General features: G+C 40.3%; 1 protein-coding gene across 2 annotated transcripts; it reads right to left on the bottom strand.

The window, feature by feature from the left end:
• Window positions 1–16,606: 16,606 nt before the first annotated feature.
• LOC148099670 (uncharacterized) lies at window positions 16,607–26,852 on the bottom strand. Of its 2 annotated transcripts, none has more exons than XM_087851304.1 (7): window positions 26,357–26,852; window positions 23,535–23,616; window positions 21,459–21,569; window positions 19,535–21,050; window positions 19,379–19,450; window positions 18,851–18,910; window positions 16,607–16,892 (listed from the first exon to the last, which is right to left on the bottom strand). In XM_087851304.1, exons 1-7 carry the CDS (start codon window positions 26,365–26,367, stop codon window positions 16,672–16,674), a joined length of 2,073 nt encoding a protein of 690 aa, XP_087707430.1. In that variant the 5' UTR covers window positions 26,368–26,852; the 3' UTR covers window positions 16,607–16,671. The 2 variants fall into 2 exon arrangements, with proteins under 2 accessions (XP_087707430.1, XP_087707429.1); XM_087851303.1 differs by having other exon boundaries at window positions 18,851–18,913.
• Between the last annotated feature and the right edge of the window lie 573 nt (window positions 26,853–27,425).

Here is a 27,425-nt window from a genome sequence, read left to right on the forward strand (position 1 = left end):
CCACTTTCGGCGCAAAAATGGCAAAATGAGACCGTGGAAAACACAGGACAAAGCTGAAAGACAACTGACTCTCACTGGACTGCTGCAAGGGGGAGAGATGAGATGAGACCACAGTCGAAGGAGAAGGGGACAACATGGAGGAATGCTGTTGTAGTGTGGGAATGAAATTTGGGTTTAGGAAACTGGGAAGAAAAAACGACTGCCTTGCGTGGAGAATTGAAAAGTGTCTGGAGCACCGCAAAGAGGAGAGGTACACAAAAATTACACAAACAGCAAAATGCATTAATCCTACTAACACATACACACATGCAATGAAGCTCATGAAGACCAAATAGCATTTTAAGCATGCATTTCTGTTACCATCATCTTGTCCGGTTAGCTTAGTAGGTTAAGAAATGATACATAGACTAGTGAACTAGTATTATTTTTGGGGAAGGATGATTGAATCAGCGGTGAACAGAATGCTGCGGGAGGGTCAGATGAGTGGGGACTAATAGATTATTGAGTTTCTGGTTTCTGATGTGTGAGGGAGGTCTTATCATGACACACATCTGGGTACATGGGGAAAACAAAAACTCATTTTCTAATAGAATATTGCTGTTGTGTGAGGTGTGTGTGACTGGTGGATGAAAGTTTTGGAGATTTACTTGGCTGATGCATTTTCTTTTGGTACCACTTTGAACCCGCCAATTAGTTGTTTTGATCTATCATTCTAAGGGAGTATGCTTAGACAACTTCTAAAAGAGGCCTTCATATTTTTTGACTTTTAACAGTGCACTGAGATTTTTGTTTGGCAATTTTCTCCTTTTCAAGCAGGCCTGCAAGATCGGAATCGAAAGCGCTATACACAACATGTTGAACAATCGCAAGTGAGCTTCTCCAAAATTAAAATGGGCTCGGGAGAAAGCCACTTATTTGGGACAATCAGATAATGAGTCCCTGCCTAAAAGGATTTCGCGAGGTAATCCAGTCTAAAATTCTTTTTTTGTTCTTTTTGAAATGTCGTCATATTGCTGGCAGTAGAAACTTAATGCGACACAAGAGGTTCTGCTATCAGCAATAAACACGGGGATTGACTGGACTGACAAAAAACTTGACTGACTTGACACCAATGTGCAAGATTGCACCTCCATCCAGAGAGACAAAAGGGTGGATGTATATATGTATGTTTCTTTTTACAGGAGCAGAAAGGTGACAGCAACGGGTTGCATGGGCTTTTGAGCCGTGCTGACTTAACCTTTTAAATGCCACTTTCTGTGTCTTTGTGAATTTACCAGCGGTGTGTTATTCATGACCTTGTATTGTTTACAGTGCAGAGGTCACTGTGAGAAAGTGTGCATACAGACGCGCTGCGCTAACATCTATATCACTTTTTCCACAGCAGAGAGCATAATCATATGATCTAATCACATGATTTACAGCAGGACACACCACTGGCTAATGTTTTTTCTTACAACAGGGCCTGGAGTGAAGCTACTCCAGGGGAGAAGCCCTGAGAATTTTTAAGAGACAATGCACAACTTTATTGTGCATGTCTAATTGTGCTAAGCTAACATAGGGAAAAAGAGGGTTTTTCCGGGGAAGTTTTCATTTTTAAATTGCAGGAACCGTGACATGAGGGATATGGAAGGATTGACTGAGGCGCAGATGCAAACTATGACTAGGAGAGAACGCTTCAAGAGGACCACTGAGAAGCAGGGACCATCTGCAGGACAACAGACAAACGACAGTGGGCTGCACCACTGGGCTTCCAAAGGATTATCACGAGGAGATTTTGAACAGCAAAATCTTAAAATAAAATGAAAGAGTTTCGTCGTTGACGCTGAGGAAGACAACTAAGGTGTACGACGTGCTCTGCCTTAAATCTACAGCTGCGTTGGAACAGAAATCGAGGGATGGAGAGAGCGTGCTAAGCTCCAAAAGTGACAGCGCAAGGAAGATCAGCGTTGGAATTATGACTCTGTAAATGGCACAGACGCCAGGAGCCATAACTGTGACAGAGACTGACCACCTAATGCTGTTTCACTTTGCCATGCAAAGTACTTTGACACTCTGGAGAAGACCTTTCCTCTGTATCATTGTTGTTTCCATTTGCATGTGAGAGCTTAGATTGTGGGGAAGATTAAAGATGAACAAAGGGTGGTGGGAGAACAGTGAAGTGAGGATACACAGTGTGAAACTCCTTTAAGTGTACAATAATGTTGATGTGATATACAGAATGTCAGGAAAGAAATTCTGGTTTTAATGTGATTCTTGATTTTAGAATCAAAGGGTGGGATTGTATAGGAATTTCTTTTACCTAGGTATTTAATCGCATTATGTTATTGTATTAACATGTCTGACACTCATACTGTAAGACAAATGGTAGGGGGTGTAGTCAGGATGTTGGGGGGAAACAGGAACTCCAGAGGACCAATCTTTTGTCTCTTGAGGACTCTGGGAAGTAGCAAGGGAGTGTGAACCTTAAGGTGTGAAACAGCTGTGTACTGCCTTTTGTTCCTGGAGAAGGTATTTAACTGAGAGGTTGACTTTGGCTCAGGAAGAACTCTGCTGACCGTCTGTCCCGCGGCCATGGAGGGCTCCACAAGCTTGTTTGTATGTTGTGTGCATGGATTAAAAGAATGTTAGCTACCGCTCACCGCTCGTCTGCAGGCTTTATTTAAGTGGAAAACTTCCACAACACTCTGTAACAGCAACACGTCTGAAAGAAAAGCACTATTTGGTGTCCTCGGATGAAAAAGGTGTTTTTTGCACCAAAGTACACACACACACACACACACACTGTCTTTGAACTTTAAGAAAGTTGTGAAGGGTAGAAACTTGAAAGCAGTCATTTAGGATGGACAGCTGGCTGCAAGGACGACGTAACCTTTAGTTCATGAGCCTCAAGACAATTTGAACCAAACAAATCATATTAAGACGTCACAGCTGTGTCCAACAGAGTTACAAAGAAACCTGTGTTCTACACACTGTGCACAGAAACAGGAACCTGCAGTCCTGAACTGTACTTCTGTGTGGTGCTACTGGGTTACTGCGCTCACTGTAATGTAATATAATGTGTTACATTACATTTTTCTGTATTTTTCTTAGTAATGTAATGCTTTAATGTTCTGAATTAATTAACCCCTTAAGACCTACCATAGAACCAAGTCCGCCAGAGCTTATATTATATTTTTACATGCTGTAGAGCCATTTTTGGGAGCATTTCAAGTTGCTATACATCAATACAACCATTATAGCCCAAATTTTTATAATATGTATGCATTAAGTGCATAGTAATTATATAAATTGCAAAAAAGTGCAATAAACTACAAAAAAATTGAAAATCGTTTTAGTTTTTTTAACATATATTTCTAGTTAGAGAAATTTAAGAGGCTTATCCCTCAAAACTGTAAATACAAAAAAGTTGCACAAAATAGTTTCCCACCACAGAAAATTTATTTTGAGTGTCTTCATAGTTTTATTTTTGAAATACACCAATTTTTATACACTGCAGGAAAAAACGAAAATAAATATTATAATGCAAATTTGCAAAAATGCAGCATATGCATCAAAATAAACTATTTCCAGCAGTGCAATATGAGTCCTAAGCATCCCAGAAACGACACAGAAAGTCATAAAGTCAAAGATAACTTTTAAAAACACCAGTATAGGCTCAAGAGGCCCTGATGGTAAAAAACTACATTTCCGCGAAAATGACGTCACTTCCGGTTTCGGGCAGGTCATGGCGGACGTGCGATAGTTACGAACAGCTGATCGGATCGGCAAAGCGTGTTTCTGGAATATTATGTTTTTGTTGCTGCAAGTGCTTTTTATGCAGTTTTTGCAAAGCTATATGTGGAAGGAAACTGTGACCGAGGACAATCTGATGGCATAAGATGTAAGTACAACTCCTCCGGTTTCATATGCAAAAAAAAATTATTGCACTAGCTCACGTGGTTGCAGAGCTACCGGGATTTAAATGTAGTTGCGCAAAATGGAGCGTGCTGCTCTGACCGGTTTTAAAGGGTTAAATTACATTCCAGTTACAATTATATCTTAACTAAAGACCCATGGTAATCCTAGTCAAAGGGTCATCTGCATGCTGAGTGGATATAAAAATAATCAAACAGGCTTTTTTCCCTCCTGTTACAATCAGCTGATTTCATTTCATGTGCTGGCAAGAGGAAAATGAACAACTTTTAAGGAGTGGAGATGAAGGCATCACTTTAATTTTCATTGCATAAAAAGGACAAGATGAGATGGTAAACTGGGTCTGGGACAGAAACAACCGCATTATCCTGCAAACACAACGTTGGTGCTTTGCAGGCACCTGCACAGACAGCATGCTAACACAAAGCTAACCAAGAGCCCAGAGTGATGGTAACGCTGAGTTCATCTTTTGTCTGAGACAAGTTTGTAGCTGTCTTGAGAGACATGAAACTTCAGCGTTTGGATCCTGCTCCACCTCACACACATTATGTTATTTTTATGCTCTGTGATTTATCTTGTTTTGCTGTCTGCAGCTTATTTTTGTGTACAAAATCCCTATTAGTTGGAACAATTGCTTTGACAGGGTAGGCAAACTTGTCACACGTATATTAAAGCAAATAAATAAACTTCCTCCACATCACATGAGAATCTGCCTGCAGTGAGCGAGGTCCTCTGTGGTTATTTTCAGGAATTTCATGCTCACATTTAAAGGCAACTGTGCTTGTGAGTGTACTAATGTAAAAACTATGGGAAGAATCTAAACGGATGAATTATGTGGAAACATCAGAAATAAAAGACCTTTTCAACAGATGCACTTCTATCATTGTTTATCATGTTTTAATGGCAAGAAATGCCTCATCGAGACTTTGTAACATGCTCCCCCTGCTTTGTAATGTGCTGTTTTCCCTCCGCTCTCTTGAATTCACCACAACGTAATTGGCAACAAATGTGCTTGGGTGGAACCAAAACAACAGGCAGAATCTCAGAAAGAAAAGCAGCGATAACTTGAAAAGTGCAGAGAGACGAATGCAGGAGGAATTTGAAGCATCTGAGAGTTGGACCGGCTAATTAATTTCCCAGTAGTGCAGCGCATTTGCTGGAGGCCATGTAAACACTCTCCTCCCCTCCGTAGCATGGCTTTTAAAGGGATCAGCTGTCTATTTAGCTACAGATTATCGCTCTGTGGGTTTATCTTCTACCCTGAGAGCAGGAAGGAGAAGGAAGCTGATGACAATGGGACAGAGAGAAAAAGGAAGGTAAGGTGAGAAGCACAGTGTGGAAATGTGAAGAAGAGAGGCCGTATTTTGTCTTGTAATTCTTTGAATGTATTCATATGTGTGTGTGTGTGTGTGTGTGTCATGCACGTGTGCGCACGGGGGTATTTTATTGTTTTAAATGAGCTTTAGACATAAATTGAATTAGATTGGGTTGGAAAGCTTCTGAGATATGAGATTTATTTATCATCCTGAGCCTCAGCTCTGCTGTCATCATCCACACCCAAACATGTTGTTGCCTTCTCCCAGCCAATCACTCTCTTTCCCACTTCAGCACTATTGTGTTACCTTTCTGACCGTCTCCTCATCATCTTCACCTCGTCATGGACATTAGGATTAAGGTTGGTATCCATCCGCCCTACCATCACCATGTGTTATTGTATGGTAGCATTAAAGTAAGTGTTTTTCTTCCCTTTGGACAAGCTGACTATTGTTTTGTTGCAGGGTGAGGGTAGTGGCATATTTTTTCCTTTTTATAGCTCTCCACCTGTAAGTCTGTCACCCAAAGGCCACGAGTAGATGAATGAAACTCGCTCTTCAATCTGTCTTTCTCTTGTTTTTCCTCCCTGAAATCTATTCAGCCTCGTATCGACCAGATGAGCCTTCCTCACACCGTGCTGTGGTTCAGACGTCCGCTGAAAATATTTGACTGTCTCAGAGAGACAAGTTTTAATTGGTGGTTAGAAAGAATGAAATTTATCATCAGGCATTAATTTAATATTAACTGACAATGATTACAAAATTTGATATACATGAAAACTTTAATTTGCTCTTTCACCATATCTCTTTATAAATATAAAACTGGGTGACAGAAAGAGGTCAGAGGTCACTCAGAGGATAATAAAAGACAGAAGAGTCTCAAAGAGATATCATGAGAGAGAAAACGGGCGACGGGGCTGGCGCAGATGTGCTGCTTTTTCATCAAAGCCTCGCTGTACAACAGGAAATGAAAAACAACAAGACTGAACAAATTCACAGGAGATAAACAAACAAACAAAGTGGTGCAAAAACACACACAGCAGGGAGCCTCTCATCCATGCTAGGACGGCTGGCATCCCTCCATCTGCACTGCACTCCTCCTCCATCCATACCTCCATCTCAGTCCATCATTTCTAGTTCATTAGACACAAACTAGAACAGAAAACACACTAATTTGTCTTATTACCCCATTAACATCATGTTTAACACAGGATGTTATTCTTCAGGTCCAAAGGAAACTAACACCAGGAGGAGATGAGTCTGTTCCTCGAGGTGTTATCTAAATCTAAAAATGATACGACATTTTACAGCGTTATTTACCATTTTCTAAATATTTGATATCAGAGGAAAACTGTTATTTCTTCTCAAATATCTTTTATTATTAGGAGCAAGTATCATGGTTGTTACAAATTGATAGAGCGTATGCCCCTTTTTTCTCTAAGCTAACAAAACAAACAAATAAACAACAAAAACAAAAACAAACAAAAAAAAAAACCCACTATGGGCCCCAATCCCTCGACTGCCAGAAAAAAGGAAAGTTTATATTTTCCCAAGGTATATAAGTAAAGGATGCCAGATTAATCCAAAGTCTTTTACATTATCATTCATGGTATATCTTATTTTTTCAAGATGAAGAGTATTTGTAAGTTCTGTAAGCCACGTCTTTAATACAGGGGTCTCTTTGCCTTTCCAAAGCTGCAGGATCAGTTTCTTTGCAATAATCAATGCATATGACATAAACCTTTTTTGAGAGTGTTGTAAATTTTGTGTTTCTTTGGAGATCCCAAAGATAATTACTATCGGATTTGGCTCAATCTTACTCTTAAAATATTAGACAAGTAAGTAAAAATGTCACACCAAAAACCCTGAAGCCTTGGACAAAGTGCAAAACAATGTAACAGATTTTTCACAGAGGGGGGAGCAGTCTGGGTACATTTTGTGAAGTCTTTCCTTTGAGTAGTGTAACCTGCGTATAATTTTGTATTGAATTAAACAGTGACGGGAATTAATAAAAGGTGTGTTTATGTTGCGTAAGACCTCCTGCCAAAAATCTTCTGATAGGGGGATCCCAAATTCCTTTTCCCACTCCTCTTTAATTGAGAAAGTTGAAGGTATACTCCTAAACGTCATCTAGAAGAAAAATGAGGAAAACTGTTATTTCAATGTTACCTGAGAAAACGTTACTCAACATGTGAATGTGATGTGCTGAACTGCAGCACTCCATGTTTGGGAGGATAAATTATTCCAGTTTTAATTGCAGTAGGCACGCTGGATAAAGTTTTGTGTGCACATATGGGAAATTGCCCAACACGGCCGTCCAAAACTAACTGTTCATTTTAATTGTGACAGAGCGGCTTCTTTGTCCCAAAGACGCCGGAAGAAGAAACATTTGCTAATTTATCGGCAGCGCTGTGAAGCCACAGAGTAAGAGGATTGCAAATGGCTCTTTGGCTAATGCGTTTCATTAAAACTCTGCAAAACGTCCCATTTTAATTTATGGCTCTGGCTTTGTTATTCAACCACCAAGAATAAGTTAAAGATGTTTGTTTTTCCAGCACTTTCTTTCCATTTCTGCTCATGCTGATTCTGTTTATCCGTTCTGTTTCCACTGGCCTTTTAAACTTGTGCTAGGGTTGCCCATCATGGTGCAAACTGGGGATTAACCTGAACTACAAACGCACAAAAACACACTGAATTTCACTCCAGAGAAAGAAATATAAACTCTGCTGCTTACTGTAGATAACAGCCTGCAAGAAGTGTGTGTGTGTGTGTGTGTGTGTGTGTGTGTGTGTGTGTGTGTGTGTGAGTGAGTGATGCTCCCTTGCTGCTTTTCTCATTCCTCATTCCTGTGCTTTTGTGAGGGAGAGCTGCAACAGCCTTCCTCCACATGAAGTTCTGATGATGGTGCAGGAAGATGTTCAACCCGAGACCTCGACACCAGGATATTATTACAGCATCACAGGCAGATTAACCCGGTCCTGCTTTACCTAACATCAGTCCACTGTTACACTCCGGGCTTTAAATTCCAAATATTCACCAAAAATTGAACAGCCAAAGGTCCCCAACTCATTCTTCTGGGCCATCGCTTGACCGAGCCTTTCATATGCATATACTATAGATATATTATATTATATAGGTACAGTCATAAGAGGACTCGCCCTTATTGCTTCCATAGGAAATAGGAGGGTAACCAGGTGCAAAGAAAATGTTATTGCAGGTGTGTTAACACAATCTCCTCAGGAGTGTCTGTAAATTCACCCCACGGTCGGAGCATGAAACTCTCCAAAAAACCCAAGAGCTCCATCTTAATTAAATTAAATTAAATTAAATTAAATTTTATTTATATAGCGCCAAATCACAACAAAAGTCGCCTCAAGGTGCTTCATAGATACAGAGAAGAACCCAACAATCACATGACCCCCTATGAGGAAGCACTTTAGCGACAGTGGGAAGGAAAAACTCCCTTTTAACAGGAAGAAACCTCCGACAGAACCAGGCTCAGGGAGGGGCGGGGCCATCTGCTGTCATTGGTTGGGGTGAGAGAAGGAAGACAGGATAAAGACATGCTGTGGAAGAGAGACAGAGGTTAATAACAGATATGATTCAGTGCAGAGAGGTCTGTTAACACATAGTGAGTGAGAAAGGTGACTTAGACTCTAAAGGCCTCGTTTAGTGTATTAAAGGTTAAATTTCATAACAGTTCAATTAGAAAAAGACTGAACAAGTTTGGCTTTGAAGGGATTTCAGGAGAAACTCTGCAAATAAATTACTGCCATGTTCTTTTTGGACAGTTTTCTTACTGCGAAAACTGCAAAATGTGAGATTTTTGGACAAAATCTGTCAATAGAATAATTAAGGAAACATGATTACATTTTTATGACTTTGTATTTTGATCAATGACAGACACATTTCTACTGCTACAGAATCCTAATTCAAAGGCAGCTCTGATCTGCGTCTCTCAGCTGGAACAGCGAGGCTGAAGCACACGTATGTGCACATATGAACACATCTGTCAGCTGATGATGAAAAATAATAAACAGTGGCATGCTGACACACACACACACACACAGTCTGTATTTAAACACTGTATAAAATCCAATCACACCTGGGGATTTGTAGAGTGGACCAGCTGCAGCTCAGAGACCATTAACACACAGCATTTATTTCCTATGCTAATCATAACTGCTACTTCCCGAGCCATAATCCTGCCCCTACTGTAATCTAATCTAAACCCAAAGTTAAAGTAAAAAAAAAATAATTAAAGAAGAGGGAGGCGAGTCCCCACAGAGTTACTGTGTAAACAGATTTACGGCCCACAGCATGAGTATTAGAAATGCAGGGATGAACTGTACAGTCCTGCCACCTGGGAATATGCAATATTCCCAGCATATATTCATATTATAACAGCTGAATGCGCTCAGTGCCAGGTATGTAAATGTGCACACACATGCTGAGTACATCCCACGGGACATTTTCCACTCGGTGCAGAAGTTACTATTTTTTGACACGTTTGAATTAAGGGCAACCGCGTCAAAAATACTTTATTCCATGTTCCCCATCCCAGTATAACCATAAGTGTTCTAAATATCAGGTGAAGATACTGTGTGGCTGAACAGCAGGAAAGAATATATACAGTGCTTTTCACAAAACACATATTTGGAGCACTGAAGAGGAAAGTCATCAAACCTTTCTGAGCCTGGAGGCTCACGCAGCAGACGCAGGGTGGATCTAAAAATGCAACCCACCGCCACTTTGAGAAACTCGATCAGCAGTTCCACCTGCTTTTATTGATTGAAAAAACTGCAGCACAAACACACAAACACACACACACAAACTGAAAATGAAAAAACAAAAGCTGAAGCATATAGAAACAGACTCGTGGGGACATCTAATTGACATAATGCTTTCCCTAGCAGAGCTGGTTTAACCCTAACCATCAAAATGAATGCCTAACTCTTTTAGGCTAACTGTAATCCTGACACTAAAACCACATTTCGAGCCTCAAAAATAGCTTCAAACTCATGGGGACTGGGATTTCATCCCTCTAAGTCAGCAGTCCCCAACCCCCGGGCGTCCGTGGTTGGGGGTTGTTTGGTACCGGGCCATGAGAGTTGAGGCTCGGGTGTGAAATGTACGGTTTTCAGGGATTTTATCGTTATTTTTTAAAATCTTTTTTTATCGTTAACTCAGTTTCCCTGGGACTCTTCCCGTGTGTTATGAATAAATCTTCTCTTTTTTTTGGTAATGGTTTTATTTTGTTGTATTTATCCGCGACATCTTAAAGGCCGGTTTGTGGCGCAAAAAAGGTTGGGGACGGCTGCCCTAAGTGATTGTTGGTCCCCAAAAATATAGTAGCATTCTGTCCTCACAAAGACGCCATCACACAATCAGTGTTTGGTGAAACTCATCTCTCTTTTCATCTCTGATGAAATGCACGTCTTAATTTTTCTTCTAGACATGTCATCATGTTTGACTGTCAACACACCTGAATCAAATGATTAGTTCATTACCAGGCCTCTGGAGAAGTTCAACACATGCTGTGGAGTCATTTAGCCATTTAAATCAGCTGTGTTAGATCAAGGACACATCTAAAACCTTCAGGACACCGGACCTTGAGGCGTGAGAGACATTTTCCCTCTCAAATCGAGTCAGTGAGTTTGGATTGTGTGGAGTGGCTGCTGGTTTGGTTTGCAAGTTGGATTCCCTCCTGTGTGGACCCCTCAAGCCCCCTTAGACCCTTCCCCTTCCTGGATGTTCCCTGACCAGCCTGTGTGTTTCACTAGAATCATCTATCTGTAAATAAACACTTTGTGAGCTCTGGCCTCTGGAGAACTTCAAGAAATGCTGAGGAGTCATTTAGCCCTTTAAATCAGCTGTGATGGATCATGGACACATCTTAAACCTCCAGGACACCGGCACTCGAGGCCTGGAGTTGCCTACCCCTGGTTTAGTGGATCAGAACTCTAACACCTGGATCACGTCGGCACAGATGGCAGCAATAACTGGTGCAAAGTGGTGGTCATTTCACTCTTCAGCACAAAAAAGGAGAAAAAATGATGAACTGAACTGAACACAAGCTGCACAAACTCTCACGTGTGACAGATCTATACAAACTTTAAAAATTCTTGTTCTGAATAAGATGTTGCAGAAAATTGTGAATTCATGCTTATCAGAGGAGCAGCTACACCATTAACAGCTGGGATTATGATCGAAGTGAAATGAGTTTGACTGATTTTGATGACTTGGACAGAAAGCTGAGTGTGACTACCTGTGTTTTACAGCCTGCTCCTGGATCAACATTACTGGAAAAGGCAAGAATATTGAAATGGAAAAATATACTGTGTAAACCAAAACAAATAACTACATTGGTTTAATTACAGTTGGAATCATTTGGGAGAAATATCCAGGTGTCAGCTGGATTTGAACTTTTACCATCTCGGCTAAAATCAGCAGATAACCAGATTTAAGAGCTACTGTTGGCCTTAAAACTGTAACACATTTGGAGTCTTTTCAAGAGAACACATAAATTGGAAAGTGTTCAGACGTGACCCTTCTCACCTAATCTCTAATATCAAAAATGTTTCCGTGTCATGCGATGATCCATCTGTGACCGACCAAGCACGTCAAAAGGAAAAAGAAATCAGCTAAAACACGCACAGGAACGCAAAGACTACTTTTTAATTCCTGTTTACCATGAATATGTACACATAATTAAACAATCAGCAAACAACAACAACCTGACTCATGTGTGTCTGGGTGTTTTTCTGTGTACCAAAACTGCTGGACAAATACAACAGCTGATGAAACAATGATGACTCAGAGGGAAAAACCCCCAAAACAAAACAGAAAAATCCAAACAAACCGCACAAATCTTTGTTACATAGACTCAGCTAGTGAGGTTTTTTCAGGTTAATAATTATGTTACTGTGTATCTGTCACGGCCAGCGGGGGCAGACCGTGTGGAGAGTGTGTGTGGACCCCGGCGCGAACACAGGCGAGGAGACGGGAGTGAACTTAAACTGAAAACGAGCCTTTATTTTGGGCTGATGCAGAAGGGAGTAGACAAAACATAACAGGGACAGAGACTGCAACTAACCAGAAACCTAAACTGGAAAAACACCAACCTGACTGAAAGGAATAACTATGATTACTGCGAACAGAATGCTGTGCAGATGCATGGAAACTGAACCAAATGGCGTGACGAAACAGACATGAACATGACCTGCACGCAACCTCATCGTGCGGCTGCGTGAAAAACAACATAAACCAAACGGCGAACTGCACAGAATCCTGAAAAACACTTAACTTGACCAGAGGGGAGGTACACAGACGACGCGACAACGAACAAAGACTGAGGACTTAAATACACACATGAGGTGATCAGGGGGAAGTGGAGACACATGAGAACACAGCTGACTCGAATGAAACATACTGACAATACAGAGGAGAGTAACACTAACTACAATGAACAAAGGTGTGTCCAAATTCATGGGCTGCATCCTCCTGAGGCCGCATTTGTAGACCGATTACGTCACAGCGACGCGCCGAAGGCTGTCCAAATTCGTAGACTCCTCCGAATGCGGCCGACAAATGCATCCTCCTTTTCCTCAAATTTGAAGGATGGGTCGGGTGTGTCCTTCGTGGCCTACCATATCCCAGAATTCATAGCGCGGCCCAGCCAAACTCCAGTTTCCAACAATGGCGGCCGCTACTAAGTTTTAAAATTACTCATACTAATCTTTCTGGGTCACAAAATAAACTTTTAACATATTTTCAGGCGAGAAAGTAGCTGTGTAAACTTCAAATATCTGCTCGGTTTATCGAGATATCGCATATTTGCAAAAGTGCTTCGACATTTTCGGAGACGTCTGCTACCCACCAGCTCGATAGCTCGCCGGAGCTCGAGGGTCACAGGAGCCGCCGAGAACGGCACAACTCCTGGCACATCATTTTCAGATCACCGCGGAGTTTCGCTACTCAGGTTAAACGTAATATATAAGTCACTTAGACAACCTAAAAATGTTATTGTTGGGCTTTTTTCAGTGTTTTATTTGTTCCGGAGTAAATCGGTTTGGCTGAGATCAAAGTTATTAGATTAGATTAAATAAAACTTTATTAATCCCCCGGATCAGTTCCTCCGGGATTTTCACACAGCTGAATAAACATCAAGCAGAAAACTGATTAAACAGAAGTGTGAGACGGTTGAGAGTTTACTCCAGTGTCCTGTTATATTTTAGATAGCAAGGAGCAGACGGCCGAGTTTATTAAACTCCACCGAGACAGCGGTGACGCTAATCAGAAGGCTAGACCGTCCAATTTCACGGCCGTTTACTTCCGGCCTACCCGACCTTCTGAGGATGCAGCCCATGAATTTGGACACGACCAAAGAACACCAGACTCTTACAAAATAAAACAGGAAACACGGAGACATGGAGATAAAACATGACATGAACTTTACCGCATAGACATGAAACGTAGACGCGGGAACCAGGGAGACTGAGTACAGGCGGAGATGACAAAATAACTAAGAAATAAGGTCTAGAATTTAACTAGATTGAAAATGAATACAAAAAAACCCCCTCAAACACTGGGTCACACGACCCAGTCTACGGTCACACGACCCAGTACCGTGACAGTATCAGATGCTGTTGGGGTTGCAGCCTGAAACCACTGTCTTACCCTTCATCGGAGAACTTCCAATCAACACGAACACAAAACTATAAATGGAGAAATGAGGAGCTCGTGCTGGATAGATGGAAGAGTTGATGGCTGGGATGTGACTGTGGAGCAGCAGTTAGCATAATACTGATTAGACCTTTAGGCAGCTTTCCTTTATGACTTTAACTTGGAAAACACAACCTTTAGACCAGTGCTTCCCAACCGGCGTGCCGTGGAAGATTATCTGGTTCCACCTGATTAGTACTCTTTGTAACAGGCACAATGATTACTTTCTCTTACACTAGAGGGCAGTACAACTACCTGCTCTAATTAAATGTGTCGAGAGCTGCCAGTAAAACAGAAGAAGGCAAAGAATAAATAGAGACCACACAGCGTGTAATAGCAATAGATGAATATTTGAAAAGATAAAGTAGTCAGTCTGACCTGGTCCTGGAGAAAACTCTGACCCAGGTGAAGGTTCTAGCTTGAGTAGCGGTCCGAAGAAAGCAAAAAAGGTATACAGGGGACAAACCCAGTATGCCTGGTGTGCAGGGGAAAAATGATCAATATGCTTTTTGTGCCATTTTTGTTTGATGGTGTGCTGAGTGATTTTTCTAATGTGAAATATGTGCCGTGGCTCCAAAAAGTTGGGAAACACTGCTTTAGACAGTCCCTGTTTCTGATTGGTCCAGTGCTGCAAACTCCACCTCCTTCATGAAAACTTGGTCCTAGGATAGGTAGTAAGTCAACCCTGTTTTTTCCAGAGTTGATAACCACATTCATGTTAGCCTAATTTACGACAGTACATTTTATTTATGGGTTAATTTATAAGTTGGAAGACACCAAAGAATTTAAAGATGTTAAGCTTAGTGATGCCAGATAAGGAAAAAGCTTCTGTATGTTGTATTTGCTTCATTGTGTTTCTTCACAGATACAGAAACACAGACTTGAAAAGTTTCTGTCAAACTGATCCATTTAAAAACCCTGTTAAGCATTTGAGTGCTCAAACGCGATTAAATCTAGAAACTCTGCTAATTATTCAGAGAGATTAGGAGGGATTTAGACTGTGATGACACGCAAACATTCACACACACACTCAGAGCTGCATGTAAGTCTCCTCGGGGATTTGTGGGCCTCAGTGCAAAGATGATGCGGTTTTATCGTCGTTCCTCTCCAGAGATCGGCTCCACTTTTTTCTGTGAATATTTATCGTAAACCCAAGATAGATGCTGACTCTGTGATATTCACAACTCAGTTTTTCATCTTAATGTTTCTTTGTTTCTTTCTTTCCTTTGCTTCACGCCACATTCAGCCCTTCATACAATTTTGCACACCGACCTGTTCGGTCTCACTACAGACATAAACTAAGCAGCGAGCAGGTATTGTCATTTATCAGGCTGATTTGTGGATCTGTAAAGTACAGCTTTTATCTCTGTGTGACTTCAGCCTGCAGCGATCTCCAACAGCAGACTGAGACAATTCCACTTAAACCATTTTAAATGAGCTTAAGGCCAGTTAAGCTCAGCGTTATTTTCTTCAATAAATGACCGTTTTATCTACAAGCCGAGATTCCTTTAATCTTCCACATTAATTCAGGGCTTCAAAGTTTTAGAACATTTGACAAAAGTCATCCAGACGGCAGCGCACAAAATTATTCTGCCTGCTCTGCTAAAACACCGATCAGCTGTGTGTGTGTGTGTGTGTGTGTGTGTGTGTGTGTGTGTGTGTGTGTGTGTGTGTGTGTGTGTGTGTGTGTGTGTGTGTGTGTACCATGTTTACATATCTTTGTGGGGACGTACAAAAGGAAGTTTACTATTCTTGGTGGGACCAACAGCTCTTATGGGGACAAAAGTGGCCATCCTCAAGAGTTTGAAGACATTTTTGAGGCTCATAATTTGGTTTTAGTGTCAGGAATACAACAAGGTCATAGTTTGGTTTAGGCTCTAGGTCAGGGTCAGCATTATGTCACTTAGATGTCCTCACTTAGATATGAAAACAAGTGAGAGTGAGCGAAAGAGAGAACAGGTGGGATTTCAGCATCTGCTCTCCTCAAGAGGAAAACTTGCTTGACAGATCTGCATTTGGTCTCTCTCTCTCTCTCACACACACACACACACACACACACACATACCCGTTTTTACTACCTCGTGGGACGACCTGACTGAGAGGGTGCTGGTGGGATCCACCTTTTCTACATGGTTTAGAAAATTAATTTTAATTGCTAAATTCATGTAAATTTTTTGTAAAGAGGAAAATCACTTAAAATATTAAAAACACTCACATGGAGAAAAAAACCCTGAATTTTACTATTCCCGTGGGGACCCTTCTATATTTAAAATGAGAAACTTTGTTTTTCACCAGAAATAATTAACATTTCCTACCATGTTAAACTGTACAGCTGTAATACTAGCTGTGCTGAAACTGTTAACTCAACCGCACTGAAACTTCTCAAACCAAACAACAATTGTCGTGTTTAAACTCTTTATTTATACACATGGCACCTCAATATTAGCAAATGGCAGAGTTTAATTTCAAAATAAAAGGCCAAGTGTTGAATTTATTCAAAATTTAAACAATGTAAAAACAGCCATTAACATTTTTTTTAACTGACCTTCAATGCAAAATGAAATGAAAAAAAGTTCTGCTGTACACAAATGCAAAGAAAACAATCAATTTTGTTTACTCCAGGCCAGCTGTGTGTAAACTAAACCTAAGCTTTAACATGAAAAAAGGAACAAACAAAACAAGCAGCCCACAAAATGTGCAGGTATGCATTTGTCCTCAAAACTTATAGTCTTTTAGCACTGTTGCGCTTCAGTGCTGTTATTTTGTTTTTAACATAATACTTCACCGCTTTCCATGTCCTATTTTCCAGTTCCTTTGGTGAAGCTTCAATGCATGAAACACAATCCGCCTTTCCAGGGACTTTCCCACTCTCTATGAAGCTTTTTAATGTTTTTTCTACGGCACGGGTCTCCACAGCTGACCAGCTTCTCTTCTGTGAAGCTCCTGAGAACACACAAAGGTATTAATAGGTCTGTAATAATTTTAATTGAAGGGGCACTCAAGTACACTGCACAACATTACAAGCAGTAAAATACAGAAAACCACAAAAGTACAGAAAAATAGTGACACTGCTGTTATGTTTGTGGATTGAAAGCAAATATAAACCAATGAGTCTTAAGTGAGGATTTGAAAAGAGAATGAAGTGATATTTCTGATGTTAGTGATTTCCAGAGCACAGTGGTGAGACGCGTGTGAGGGACAGACAAGCAAATAGGAAACTGAACAAGTGAAAATACAACATGTGAGCAAGTGAAATAAAAAGTAACCCCCATTTATTTTTGCCACTTCAGTGGAGGTATCGTACTGCATGTAAATATCTCAAAAGTGACAAACGTCCCCATATGGCAGGGGTTTAAAAATCCAGTCCTCAAGGGCCAGTATCCTGCTTGTTTTCCAACGAGCCTGCCCTTGTAGCTTCTTATTGGCAAAGCACACCTGATCCAGGTAATCAGCAGCAGGTAGGGCAAGAATATCTCAAAAACAAGCAGGATACTGGCCCTCGAGGACTGGAGTTTGACACCTGTGCTGTATGGTGTTATACAAATGCTGGAGGAACAATGAAATCATTAAACAGATTTACAGTCCCCTGAAAAAATTTGGACAGTTAGGCCAAGTTCTTCTTTTTGAGTCACCTAAAGAGGTTTGATTTCCTTTGGGTTTAACTTCAAAGATAATTGAATTCAATTCAATTTTATTTATATAGCGCCAAATCACAACAAAAGTCGCCTCAAGGCGACTGATAAATATCAGACCGCAGATTTTCCTATCAGGATTTCAGGTTTTTACATCTATACCTGATGAACAATTTAAAAGATCAAAGTTTGTTTAAACCCACCCATTTTTCATGTAAGCAAACATATTGAACAGAAAGAATTAACATTGAATGAAGTAAATAACATGTAATATTTCACTGCATAATAATTGATGCCGGCCCTGAGAAAAAAAACAAAACAAAACAAAAAAAACATATTGGTGGATCTTTAGTTTAAACAAACAATATCATCTAAGTTGATTGTCTGAGCCAGATGTAAATAACTGGAAATAAAAGCTGGTAAATCTGGTCTAGTTTTCATCAGCGGCGCCTCATTTCTAAGGCTAAGCGCTATATTCCTTAGAATGACCTGGAAAAACTTATTAATTCGTGACTTCCAAGTTGGACTACTGCAATTCTCTTTAAATTGGCCTTACCTCCTCCCTTCTCCTTAGATTGCAGACTGTCCAGAATGCGGCATACCTCGCAGCAGCTAGCTCGGGGTGGGGGGGTGTAGAGATTTAGAAAATGTTTAGAGTCCACCCTCATTTCAGAGGAGGCTTGATGATCAACCGGGTAAATTCAGCGATAAGTAGGCAACTTGGCGTCAGAGCATACCAGGGAGGAGGGAAAAAAAAGGATGGAGTGTCCAGGCTAGCATGTACATGGTCCGTAATTCTGGCCCTGAGACGGACGTGACGGACACTTCTTTCTCGCTTCCTATAGCGTTTCTTGTGGAGATTAGGGAGGGGTAGGTAGGAGAAGCCGAAGGACGAATCCAGTTGTGGTAGATTAGTGCTGCCCACACTCCAGCAGTGGTCGGACCGAAACGAATGGTAAGAATGAAGATTTAAAAGTGTTTGCCCGTTATATGTAATCAGTGCACAACCACTAGATAAACACACAACTAGGAAAGTAAAGATTAAAAAAAAACAAAAAAAAAAAAAAAACACAGTGCCAAGGTACGTAAGAGAAGGTAAAGGAAAAAGGGAGGTTAAAAAAAAAAACCAATGGCGAGACAGACACAACTGAGGATGGCAAGCCAAGCACACCGGCACCATTACCCCAGCCTATAGTGGCCTGAATTTGGAGAAAGATGAATGGTGATGATAGGCCTTCTTAATGTGATCTGTTAGCATGTGTTAGATACCTGGTTCAAAGCTGCAACTGTCTGACTCCGTGTTCTGCTTTTCTTGGGGTGTTGAAGATCCTGCTGGGACACACAGGGGGAACAGTGTAAAGTATAGCCTGGATATTTAGAAACAATGGTCAGTATTTTGTCTGTAGATTCTTCAGTCAGCTGTTGGTTTCTTTTGGATGTTGATGATCCTTTGTAAATAAAAAGATGCTGTAATGAATTGCTGAATTTGGACATGGAATTAAAAATTCTTTGTTACTTGGCAAAGTTTAAAAAATTAATTAAACTTGAAACATTGATATTGAAATGATCTTTACTTAGAAAATGCAAAATTGCTTCATCAAAAGCATAAATCTAGTAATTTTAGACATTAAGTGTTTATCAAGTGTGCCATAATCAAAATTGGTTTTAAATGGAAAGTTTGAACTATAAAATTTATATATAACGGAATGACATTGAATTGTAAAATTGAATCATTAACTTGTGAATCAAATTGTTTCAGTATGTTGGCAGTGAAAAACAGCAGTGTTTGTAACCCACCTCCTGGTGACCAAAAAGATGAGTCCCCCTCTGTGTCAGAGACCTCGCTATCAGGACAATCAAGTACTTTGTCTGAAAAATAGGCATAAAAGCATTAAAGACAATGACTAAGAATTTACTTTGAAATAAATCACCAGTATTGCCTAATGTTTTTACCATTTGGATCTATTTGGATTTGATCCATGTTCATGCCTTTGTAGTCTGACAGACGGCCTTGTTCCATGGCAATCAGGATTTTGCTGACCTTGGCCAACTGCAGAGTCCCCTCAGGTAGCCTGTAATACTCTCTATGAACTCTTATGTCATGTCCAAGAAAATTTGCAAGTATATCCATTTCGTTGTCCCTTAAATTTAAAACTGTGGAGAGCGTGGCCATCTGTTTTCTTAGCTTTGTAGAGGACAGAGTTTCTGGATGTTCAGCTCCACAGGCCCTTGCGATCTCTCTAATGGCATCTGATCCTCTTAGGTGAGTCTCTGCCTCAGGCCTTGAAAAGAAAAAGGGGTTCTCATCTGGCACACCACAGACCCGGCGATGAGCAACCAAGATTTCCATGGATGAAAGCATGTCTGGAGTTAGAAGAATGGGAACTTTGCGGTTTCTCTTGCCTCTAATTTCGATCCGTTGAAAGTGCAGGCAGAGCTTTTGCTCCAACTCAGAAAGACCGGTCACAACATCTGACTGAACTCCTGACGTGTCTCTAAGTGTGAATGCACTTAATGGCATCCTTGAAACTTCCCCCTCTCTTCTGCGGTTAAACAGAATGAGCTCACACAGAGTTATCTTAGCTAGCTTGGACCAGTTTTTCTTGTCCGGGTTGTTTCTCACTTTGTTCTGGTATTCTTCTCTGCACTGATCCAGATAAATGTGCATCTTTTTTACATCTTCTGTGAAAGGAAGAAGCCTTGGTTTGGAAGCCTGCTGACTTGGGATCAGGGTACCACTTCCTGATTTAAGGACCTCATTATTATGAGCACAATCTCCTTTATTTCTGATGAGATCGAAATGCAGTTTTCTTTCTTTTGATTTCAAAGGGTAGGTCATGGCTTTTGCAACCGCTGTTTCAGAACTGTGTTTCCGCACCAAGTGCCTTGCCATTTTATGGCAACTAATCGGACAATAAAGACAATAATGCTTCTTACTGTAAATTCTTCCACCATCCTCCTTTTTCTGCAGCTTCATGACAGACACCTTACCTGTTTTAGTGTCCTTCTCATTCTCTGTGCTCCTGGAGTCTGTGTCTGAGCAAGTAATCGTCCGTTTGGCTCTTTTGGTGTCCTCCTCATTCTCTGTGCTCCTGGAGTCTGTGTCTGAGCAAGTAATTGTTCGTTTGGCTCTTTTGGTGTCCTCCTCATTCTCTGTGCTCCTGGAATCTTTGTCTGAGCAAGTAATTGTTCGTTTGGCTCTTTTGGTGTCCTCCTCATTCTCTGTGCTCCTGGAATCTTTGTCTGAGCAAGTAATCGTCCGTTTGGCTCTTTTCGAAGTCCTGTGAAGTTTTCTTTTCTTTCTTTTCATTGGGCGCTGAGCAGGAACATCAACAGATCCTTCAGAACTGCTTTCCTCCATCAGCTCCTTTGGTGGGACAAATTCATCCTCAGTCCATTCGACGCAACTTGAAAGGATCTCCAATTCATCCGACACCTTGGAGAGCTGGTCAAGGTAGTCTTGTGGCAGCTGGAAAGTATACAATAAAACCCCACATTGTTCAAATTTTTTGCAGTAGTTTAGGTACAAACAGTTAACAGGACCAAATTTCATGTTTGTGCAACAGTGGCAATTAAAAAAAAAATCTTTGAAAACCAAATTCAACATGTCTTTATTCACAATTTAAAATTAAACAATGGCATTTGTAGAAGTCCACAGAAATGACTAAAATGTAAGTTACTTTTCAACTCAAACCCAGGCCAACAATTATTTGACCTTGTATCCTAAATGTTAAACTTTAAAGCACAACAAAAACAAGGATGTTCAAGTATCAATATAACATTAACACTCCTGAGTATTTCATGCACTAAGCATTATATCTAAGAAAAGTAAAGCTAATCCTGGTGGTGTATAGATGATATCATGAAGCAAACTTACAAAGATGCTGTCTGTTCTCTCCAGGGGGGGAACCTCAGGATCTTTCAGCACAGGAGGTGGTTCACCAGTAACTGTCATTACATTGCTGTCAGAATCTGAGCTGCTGTGTTCCTGCAGTGAGACAAACAAAACAGGTTACTTTAAGCTCAGAAAAAAAAGCCTTTAATAATTTCACATTAGTTTAAAAATTTACTTTCTACTTAAAGTCTGTTACAGTCTTACTGTTTGATTTGCAATATTAAGGCTCTGTAACAGTTTTGATTAGATCCAGTGTTTGATTCTTTCGTTATTTTCTCATTTAGAGACAACAAAAACCAAAGACCAATTCTTTTTTGTTAACAATTACATTTACAATCAAAACTTTACTTCATTTATCTGCCATATAAATTAAGTTTTTGAATCAAATGTGTTTAAAAATGACTCTAAAGTAAAATTTGTTTTTTTTATTTCTAAGACATTTACTTTACACAGTGTTGTCCAACCCTTGTTCTTGAAAAGCTACTGCATTGTTATTTCCCAGCTAACCATTAGTTAAAAACAGTGATGGTAAATGGCACTAAAGGTGGACCCATGTCAAATATCTTGAAGTCTGTGATCACAAAACTAATATGCAGTGTGTCTTGTCTGAAACTCAAACTGTGGCAAACAGTTCCTTCCTTATAATCCATCAAGGGCTTCCTCTCTGGAGTTAAGTTTTAAGAAAGCCGAAGAAGAAAAACTTTTCTTCTTCTAAAAATGAATGAAACCCCATGCCACTTAATGCCTTCTTATGAAATGTGAAAAACTGCTGGAAAAAAAAGGGGGGGGGGGGGGGTAATAATTTATCTTGTAAAGAAGTGTTTAAAAAAAAAAAAAAAAAAAAAAAAAAAAAAAAAAGTACAGCAGCACGAAGGCAAGGAGGCATAAATTACAACCATCCAAGTGGGGAGTAGACCCTAATGTAGCATTACTTAACAAGTTGAGTTTAAGTGCAACATCATATTTGTTGCTTCTAGTTGTTGCATTTCTAGACTCAAGTTTGACATCTACAGTCAAACACAGCTTACAGACTATCAGATGTGAATTACTGTAATGGTTCTCCCATGGATAATTGTGAACATGACCCCTGATCTCCACATTTGCAGAGGATTTAACTCTAACTTTGCAATCCCATAACCAAGCATAATTTGGAAATGTATACAATTTTAAATTAAAACATTCACAGAAACGGATGCTTGTGAGCTTTAATAATAATAATTTAAAAAAAGAGACCAGAAGGAGACCAATACTTTGTTAAAAACCCACACTTCGACTCAACCTACATGACCTTCTACCTGAGCAAAAACATGCTACTGCCCTGATGACCTGCACTGGGCAGCAAATTAGCAGTTGTGTATGGAAATATGGGAAAGAGGCGAGGGCCATGCAAAACTGTACGCAGCTTTAAATAAAAATTTAAAAAAAGCACTTTCTTCACACATGTTAAAGCCTCACTAAACAGAATGCAGGCCTCTGGATTGAGATCAGCTTTAGATCAAGCAAGCACCGCTCCAAACAGAACAAAAGATAAAATAATGTAAACTGCAGCTACACTTACACTAGACTAGTGCAAAATAAGCTTGTATCACTTTCTCAGGAAACATGAAGCTAAACCTACAACTGATCTATGGCGTTATTTTTGTGCCACTATTTTGAGCGCATGTAAAAAAACTAAACAAAAAAAACCATATCAAGTCCAAGTGTTGCATTTTGAGGAGAAATTTATTTTGAGTGAAGAAAAGCTAAATTCGAGCAAACAAAACCCAAATGAGGCAGTGGCGGAGGAACGCAGAGTGGCAGAGTTTGAAATATTACTCTCTCTGGTTTAGCTTTTCTTTGCTCACAATAAATTTCTCCTCAAAATGCAACACTTGTACTAGCAAAAAATGTTTACATGCACTCAAATAGTTTTTACATGCGATCAGAATAGTGGCACAAAAATAACGACATACTGATCAAGCAAGTTTTCTGTTGATTCAGAACACTAACCGGTCATGTGGTCTTTGGCTCACAATATAATGCATCCAAAAAACAGTTACATGAGCAGATTTACATTACCTGTTGGGCATTGATGTACTTGGTGTACTTCTCTGAGCACTTTTCATGATGATCCCTCAGGTGATCCAAACGTTTTTTGAATCTGGATAGTGTACCAGTTAGACATGAGAAAATTACATTAAATATACATGCATGCAGAGGTATCACAGTAAAAGCCATGCATACTGTATTTCTGAAAAAGCCCAAGTTCTCAGCAATAATAAACTTTACTGAGATGATTAAACAGGTTTTTTTAACAGTTTCTATTTACATGTATGTTCTCTCCCTAAATCCACAGCTGTGTTGTTGTAAGCAGTTATCCTGTAGGTGCACAGTTCTATCCCCCCACAGCAAGTGACCCTCTCCTTAACTCATATTTAAATATTCATGGCAGGCTCCCCACACAGGTGCATGAGCCACACAAATCATCAAGCATGTCAGCTTAAAAGAACACAGTTTCTACAGAGCCGCAGCTCTTTGCTCTGCCGACTTGCACGGATCCAAACAGGATCTGTAGCTGCGTGCATGTTCCACGCATGGAAAACCCATGGTTCTGTCCATGTCACACACCAGGCATGTGCGTTTTGTTTACCTCTCTAACTGAGCCCAGACAGATGACTTAACTAATTTTACATATGTGCATACTAATTCTGAAGGCACTGCCATTAAAGACTGCTGCGGTCCAGATCATCTAAAAAGGTCCACAGTGCCAGCCATTTACCAAACTAGAGAACAGAAGCAGCTGTTTTGTTTCAATAAAACTGCTGAGATGACAGTGGGTTGACCAGACTCCATGTTTCTACACAAAAGTAGTTTTACTAGGCCTCATGCACCTGACCTTGGTCTCCAGGCACAGTGTGATGTTAAACAAATAGATAACTATATGGATTTAAAACAAACAGGAACTAATCAGAATTACTCAGAAGATAAGCTATACAGAATCACTGCAACTGAACGTGAAGGTTAAACATGCTGACCACATTAAAAAAAATAAAAATAAAATAAATATTTGTATTCACAGCTTCCATCCACTTTTGCTATGGCATTATTTTTGTGCCACTATTCTGAGCACACGTAAAAACAATTTGCAAGTATTGCATTTTGAGGAGAAAATTATTTCAAGCGAACAAAATTTATTGCTGCATGCAAAAAATGTATTTCAGTGTTTGCTATTATCCATATACACACACACAATAACAGCCCCTCTCGCTCAGTTTTTGCATTTACTCTTGCTCAGATCTCTGCAGACTGCTCGCAGTATGTCGCTCGCGCTCTCAACATCTCTGCCCATGTGCGTTCAACTCTTTCTGTACAGCGTTATATTTGTGCCACAAAACCAACCAATCACAGACTTGGATGCAAAAAAATCTGATTGGCTGTTTTGGTCTCCGGTCAGCTCGCTAGCTATTGTAGCCAAACACCCCACTATGCGTTTAGTCCAAAACTCAAACGAGGCAGTGAAAGAAGAACGCAGAGTGGCGGAGTTTGAAATATTACTCTCTCTGGACCACAAAATAAACTTTAAGATATTTTAAGTCTAGAATGTTGCTGTGTAAACTTAAATTATCTTCTTGATTTATAAAGACACCACATATTTGCAAAAGTGTTCTAACATTTTCGGAGATGCCTGTTATCCACAAGGTGACCGGCTGGTCAAATGCAGACTCCAGGCACAGCGTTTTCAAACCCCCCGCAGTCTTTCGCTACTCGTGTTAAAGATGATATATAAATCACTTAGATAACTTTTAAATGTTATTGTTTGGCTTATTTCAGTGTTTCATTTGTTCCTGAGTAAATCGGTTTGGCTGAGATTAAAGTTCCGCTTTATAATTCACGGGACAAATTGCTTCCTTTTCCCCTCAATACGGATGTATTGTAATTGGTCCAGCCCAGAGTCCATCATGACCACTTTTCAAATCCACCACCTTCATAGTTTATACCGTTACGAAAAATCACTATCAGCCGATGGCCAGTTCAGCTGTGCGGTCAGCTGGTGGGTTACAGGCATGTCCGAAAACATTAGAACACAATGCAAATATGTGGTGTCTCTCTAAATCGAGCACATATTTGAAGTTTACACAGCAACATTCTAGCCTTAAAATATCTTAAAAGTTTACTTTGTGATCGAGAGAGAATAATATATCAAACTCCGCCACTCTGCGTTCCTCTTCCACTGCCTCGTTTGAGTTTTGGACTAAACGCATTCTGTGGTATAGTGGTTTTGTGGCACAAATATAACGCTGTACAGAAAGAGTTGAACGCACATGGGCAGAGATGTTGAGAGCGCGAGCGACACACTGCGAGCGGGTCCACAGAGATCTTAGCAAGAGCAAATGCAAAAACTGAGCGAGAGGGGCTGTTATTGTGTGTATGGATAATAGCAAACACTTAAATAACGCAGCAATGAATTTGGTTTGCTGGAATTTAGCTTTTCTTCGCTCAAAATAAATTTCTCTTCAAAATGCAACACTTGTACTTGCAAAATCTTTTGACGTGCGCTCAAAATAGTGGCACAAAAATAACGGCATATTTCGCCAACTCCACCACTGAATACCTGAGCATCTCAATAAGACTTTAGGCTTTTAAAAGTTAGTACCAATGTAAAATAGGTCAAATTAAGCACCCAGTAAATAAACAACCAAACGAGTGTCAATGAGCCATCGTCATCCCTCAGTAAGCCTTAGGCCACAGAGCTAATTAACTAGCCTAGCTAGCTAACCTCACACCAACTACGAAAAAACATCGTATAGTTAAGAAGTTTAACTCATAAACAGCTAAAAACATTTCTGGAACGTCCCTGCATCTATTGAGAACAGGAATAATAAAGTTTTGAGTGGACTTACCTGTTTTCCATCGAGTAACCGCTGTCCTTGCACAAATTGCTTTTCTCCGTCTAACATCGCTACACGTGCTGAAATGAGTGTCTGCAGGGGTGGAGCTAAACTGATGGGTAACATGGGGACCGCAAAATTCAGGAAAGGTGTAACCTTTGCAAACAAGATTCTCTCCACCTGCTGAGGCACACACTTTATTGGGGGATGGGCATGGTCATCATGGGGACCAGAAAAGTCTGGAAATGTCAGCTTACTCTCATCTGCACACATTTGTTTCATGTAGGCTTGCTTTTGTTTCACTGTTGATTGTCTTTGTGTATTTTAAATTTTATTTGTCAATCAAAACAAATTATTAAAAAAGAAATCCAAAAAAGGAAAATGGATCACTTATTTTTAAAACAGCAGTTTAAGCACAGGAATATTGGGGCGATCGTGGCTCAAGAGTTGGCCGTTTGTCTTGTGATCGGAAGGTTGCCGGTTCGAGCCCCAGTTCGGACAGTCTCGGTTGTTGTGTCCTTGGGCAAGATACTTCACCTACTGGTGAGGGGCCGATGGCGCGATATGGCAGCCTCACTTCTGTCAGTCTGCCCCAGGGCAGCTGTGGCTACAACTTTAGCTGCCTCCACCAGTGTGTGAATGTGAGAGTGAATGAACAGTGGTATTGTAAAGCGCTCTGAGGGTCTCGAAAAGCACTATATAAATGCAATCCATTATTATTATTATATGTAGTTCTTCAGCAATTACCAGGCTTTTTAGATGCTAATCGAAATAGCGACAGATTTTAGTCTGGGTTTAAACCACGTCATAGTACTGAAACGGCTTTGCGCAGAGTTTAAATGACCTTTTAATTGCGGATTTAGGGAGCCCTGTGGTCTTGGTTTTACTGAATTTGTCTTCAGCCTTTGATGTGGTGGACCACAGCATTCTGCTAACAAGACTAGAATATTTAGTAGGCATTAAAGGAAGCGCCCTTGAATGGTTTAAATTGTATCTTTTGAATAGGTCCTTTTCTGTTGTGATGAGGAGCTACTCTTCTTCTGTTACCCATTTTGATTGTGGTGTGCCCCAGGGGTCTGTT

Source organism: Neolamprologus brichardi, chromosome 14 (genome assembly GCF_056152115.1).
Source record: "Neolamprologus brichardi isolate AB-2024 chromosome 14, ASM5615211v1, whole genome shotgun sequence".
Taxonomy (NCBI): domain Eukaryota; kingdom Metazoa; phylum Chordata; class Actinopteri; order Cichliformes; family Cichlidae; genus Neolamprologus; species Neolamprologus brichardi.

Coding starts and splice junctions, on each gene's coding strand:
- LOC148099670 (XM_087851303.1), bottom strand. Junction 21,570..23,534: donor AGTACATCAATGCCCAACAG/GTAATGTAAATC, acceptor GTCTCACTGCAG/GAACACAGCAGCTCAGATTC. Junction 16,893..18,850: donor CAGTTGCAGCTTTGAACCAG/GTATCTAACACA, acceptor GTGTGTTCTCAG/GAGCTTCACAGAAGAGAAGC.